The sequence below is a fragment of the Monopterus albus genome, unplaced genomic scaffold, assembly GCF_001952655.1.
Source record: "Monopterus albus unplaced genomic scaffold, M_albus_1.0 scaffold127.1, whole genome shotgun sequence".
Classification (NCBI taxonomy): Eukaryota; Metazoa; Chordata; class Actinopteri; order Synbranchiformes; family Synbranchidae; genus Monopterus; species Monopterus albus.
Window position 1 is genome coordinate 756317 of NW_018128007.1, and position 5051 is coordinate 761367.

The 5051-nt window shown below is 40.5% G+C and overlaps 1 protein-coding gene across 2 annotated transcripts in view; it reads left to right on the plus strand.

Moving 5' to 3' along the window:
* Nucleotides 1-2697: 2697 nt before the first annotated feature.
* The window catches only part of cfdp1 (craniofacial development protein 1), a 17624-nt gene continuing 15270 nt past the window's right edge, over nt 2698-5051 (plus strand). The window contains exons 1-2 of one of the 2 annotated variants that reach the window (XM_020612731.1): nt 2698-3129; nt 4108-4234. In XM_020612731.1, coding sequence (XP_020468387.1) covers nt 3060-3129; nt 4108-4234 — 197 coding nt within the window. In that variant the 5' untranslated portion in view covers nt 2698-3059. The remainder of the gene's footprint in view (nt 3130-4107; nt 4235-5051) is intronic. The other variant, XM_020612730.1, reaches the window with a different exon arrangement.

Below are 5051 nucleotides of genomic sequence, written 5' to 3' on the forward strand. Positions count from 1 at the left end.
AAGCGCAGGCAGGGGTTGACCTACTCACACCAAATGACCAATAGGATCACAAACTATTGAAGGTTGCACCCCTGTCCAGGGCGGAGCAGCCTAAGAAGATAAATGTGTTGTAAAAACTTAATTCAGGATTCAGAAGCCGGTTTTCCTGCGGGAGTGCTGTCTCTCTGAATCCAGTGCTGTAAGACCTACCTGTGATCAAACTTTCAGTAAACTTTGTTGATTTTAAACAGTCCTCTCCTGTCTTCACTTCTCATGCTTCCAACAAAAGAATTGGGTTAATTTCTAACAGTCCTATTGGACTATTTTCACATTTTAATAAGTTCAGCATACCTTCAGCTAGAAAAGCCATTCAGGTATCAAAATGTTCAGCTCTTCAAGGCCATTCCTATTTTATTGCATCTCATCATTCAGATTATTCAACAAAGAACTTCAGCCATTTCTTCTCAACTGTTTCAACAAAGAACTTCAGTTATTTCTTCTCATCTTTCAGCTGTTTCAGCAATTGATTTCAGGCATTTTCAGGACAATCTTTCAGCTTTTATTAGCATCCACATGCATTTTCTACAGGAAATGCATTTCTCTAGTTATAGATTATAGACCAAACACATGTGATTCCCTTTATAGTAATAAAAAAAGTCTTTGATGTATCAAACCCTAGCCTGTGAAGGTGTCACTCTGCCCCGCTCCCATGAGTGTAAATGGGCAAATAATGTGAAAGTGCTTTGAGTGTGCTGTAATGCATAGAAAAGCGCATTAATGTACAACGATCCCACCTGTTGCATGTACAGTTCTAATATACCTGTAAAGATTATTAGTAGACCCTGCTCAATATGATCATTTTATTTCACAAGTTCTACATTCTGTCTTTGTGTTGTCTATATTATTAAAATGCATCTATAAGCTCTGTTTTTCTGTACAAAGCCTCTTCCGGCTCTTTTAAATCAGGAACTCCCAAAAAGACGAAGTAGACCACTTTAGATTTTATAAAAAATAACCATACTAGTTTATTCAGAGGATTCATTCATTCATTTTCTACCGCTTAGTCCCTTAACGGGGTCACGGGTGGGGCTGGAGCCAATCCCGGCCGGCAATCGGGCGAATCGCAGGGCTAACACAGAAACAAACAACCACACACGCGCGCGCGCACACACACACACACACACACACACACACAACGCTCCTAGGGGGCAATTTAGAGACACCAATCAACCTAAGCTGCATGTCTTTGGACCGTGGGAGGAAGCCGGAGCACCCGGAGAGGACCCACGCAAGGATTAGCATTACAGTTAATACTAACAACTCTCTTTGCCTGCAGCCTTGGCCTACATGCAGTCTGCAAGCACATGAAATTAAACTGAGCAGTTAACAGCCTGAGCTAGACATCCTGTCTCCACTAAACATTTCTAGACAACAAATCTCTGAATATCTATCTAACTAAGAAATAACCTAACACATCCAAATTCTTGTGTGTCACTCATCTTCTGCTGCTTCACTCCTCTCATCTGTTCTGTAGACCGTCTGCTCAGCCCTCCACCTTTTAACCTGATGGTATGATCTTTTACTGTTGTCACGCCTGATTTGCTGCCGGGTGGTGTATGTGAGCAAACCGGACGTGCTCACTTGAAACTTCCACAGTTGGCATTGACAGGTGGTTTTGGCATAATCTAGACTGTGACTGGATTGGAATGGCGAGAAGTAGTGGAGGATAAGGATGGGGTGTTGATTGGACAAGAATAGTAAATAATCATAAGGGAAAGAAACATAAGGTTAATCTGATGCTGTTTTCAGGAAAGACAATGCTTGATGAAGATGAGGGAACATGCAATGTACAGGAAAAAAGAATGATGGATGAGTTTAAGGTTATTCTGAAATTTAAATCAGGAAGTGAAATTGTCTCAATGAGGCCATTTGCCTTAATGAACGGACTGAGGAAAGTGATAGGAGATAGTCCAGCAGGAGAAAACATGGAAGAACTGACAAAAGACACTTAAAGGAGGGACTGTAGCAGGTATATATAGTATACATTGAGTGAGAGTATTTTATTTTGCTGTTCTGATCCACACTCCAGTCTAGAAGGTGGCAGCAATGCACCTAAAGTTCTTTGCCAACCTCCTTTAAACAACAGAAAAAGAAAAATGATGATGAAGAGTAGTGGCAGACACACACATATATAATGAAGTCAGTACATGGAGTGCCTGTGTCATTTCAGAAGAGAGCTGGCTCATAGAGCCAACTCGTCACTAGTTACCAGGCGAAGGCCCTAAAGGTGGAGCACATTTTAACCAGCCTACCTTATATGCTTATAATTTGAAGGACTTCTGTATAGCTTGTGAATATCCGACTGAGAATCAATTAAGTCTTATGATTATAGTGTATTATGTTTTACTGATCGGATTATGAAAAGTAACTGTACTAAGTCTATCAAATAAATGTAGCTAAATAAATAAATGTAAAACATACATTTCTTGTTAAAATGTAGTGTAGTTAAAGTATAAAGTAGCAGAAAATGAAAATATTCGGGTAAAGCACATATATGCCTACAGTACTTAATTAAATTACTTTCCACCTGTGACCATGGTTCCTTTCTTTGGGTACTGCACTGTACAATAAAGTTTTGCCAAAAGAAAAGAAGGACGAACAAAAATAACCGGCATGCATTGTGCGGGATTCTGCGCAGATCTGATTTATTTCGAACGTGCCTAGTTCCTAGTGGGCAAAGTAGGCGCCATCTTGTAATGTAGTGTCCAGGTCTCTTACAAACATGCTTCGAGATCGTCGTCACAGGAAGTGACATAGTATCTCTCATTTCCAGAAACGCTAACTTATAATATCGTCGCTTCACCCATTTCTTACTCTGAATGCATGTACAGCTTTCAGAGTTTACAGAGCAGCGTTTTAACTCCGCTTTGTCTTTGTTACAAAGGAGGTGTTCGCATCCACTTATGATTACGTGGTTAAACGTAACCTGCTGACGTTAAGTAACGTTAGTAGTAAACATTCTGGTAGCCTGTAGTAATTTTTCATCTTAATTCTGTATCAGTCTGAAGCTTTTCGTTAACATGATGAACTATTCTGACTATGACTCTGATGGATATTCGTCTAACGAAGATGCCGACTACGTCCCATCAGGTGGGGACTGGACCTGGCGCTGTATTTGAAGGCAGCGGCTAAGTAGTGGGAACCAGTTAGTGCAGGAAATACCACACGGAGGGTCCCAGTAAGGCAAACGTTAGTCCAGACAGGAGTAACTAGGCATAGGTAACTGGTTGGGGTCAGCACCACAAGACCACAAACGCTGGAGTCTAGTCCTGGTTTAACGCTAACCTTGTTTTGCTAACGCTAATGAATTAGTGGCATCCAACAAGAAGCTGGCCCCACGTGCTAAACACGATAAACTAACTCCTTATGTACATCAGTGCAAAAGGAGATGATTGTGAAATAATTTATTAGTGAACTGCTCCTCAGCCAACGTAGACATCTCGAAGACCATGAACATTAATTGTCTACTAACTTCGGCTTGAATCTGAGTCACCAAGCAGCATGTGTTCAACAACTTGTTTTGACGGGATAGAGTCAGGTTTTTATGCCATGGTGGTCGCAATAGGTCACGTTGCCTTAATTAATCAATGCACTCATTTAAATGTATTTATGAATGACTGCAGGGATGTTTTACGTTATTTGGTATGTAGTCATCGCACCCGTCAAGTATTTGTCATAAACCGTTCTGTCTTGTCAAGTTAACATCTTCTTGACCTAATAAAGTGATCACTTTGTGCACAATACTTTGCTATTTAAATATGCTTTATCTACATCATAACAACAGGTAATTGACCAAACTAAAAGATGTGCTCCTAGTGCTTGATGATATGGTTGAAATCGTTATTGCAGGTATCACTATACTATCCACTATTCACAGTATGGTGAGTGTCAGCAAGACCTTACTTGCTCATCAGAAATTTTTAGGACTATAGCATGGTTAGATTATGACATCACTGTGTCAGTTGTTGTAATTTGTTATTGCCTGGCCCCTTCTCTTAACCAGATGACATGCATGTATTCACACTGTATTCTTGTCGTTCTCACTGCTCCTGCTGACATCCTGCTCAGATGACAACCTCAGTGAGGATGACATTAATGAGTGTGAAAAGGAAGATCCTCTGCATGAGGATGATGATGTGCCACATCCTGACAATGTCAGCAAGAGGAAGGGGAAGAAAAAGGACATCAGTGTGAGGTGAGTGGCTTTGAGAATCAAGCAGAGGACCGTGTGCCTCATGACAGAGAAAGTGGAGCAAAATGCAGAGGTGGTGAAGATTTGTAGCATTTTAATGGTTGTGAGCACTGTGGTGTCACTTTTGCAATCTAGTATTTTTTATTTTTTGGCTTTTGACAAGCGTGTACCATAGAATTCAGAATTTTGAGTGTTGCAGCCTTGAAGTTGTGACCCCACATGGGATCAGTTTACAGGTGCATCTCAGTAAATTAGAATATCGTGGAAAAGTCAATTTATTTCAGTAATTTAACTCAAATAGTGAAACTCGTGTATTATATACATTCAGTACACATAGACTGAAGTAGTTTAAGCTGTTGGGTCTTTTAATTGTGATGATTTTGGCCCACATTTAACAAAAACCCACCAATTCACTATCTCAAATTAGAATACCTCATAAGACCTATAAAAAACATTTTTAGTGAATTGCTGGCCTTCTGGAAAGTATGTTCATTTACTGTATATGTACTCAATACTTGGTAGGGGCTCCTTTTGCTTTAATTACTGCCTCAATTCGGCGTGGCATTGCACCCCAAACCATCAGAGACTGTGGAAACTTAACACTGGACTTCAAACAACTTGGGCTATGAGCTTCTCCACCCTTCCTCCAGACTCTAGGACCTTGGTTTCCAAATGAAATACAAAACTTGCTCTCATCTGAAAAGAGGACTTTGGACCACTGGGCAACAGTCCAGTTCTTCTTCTCCTTAGTCCAGCTAAGACACCTCTGACATTGTCTGTGGTTCAGGAGTGGCTTGACAAGAGGAATACGACAACTGTA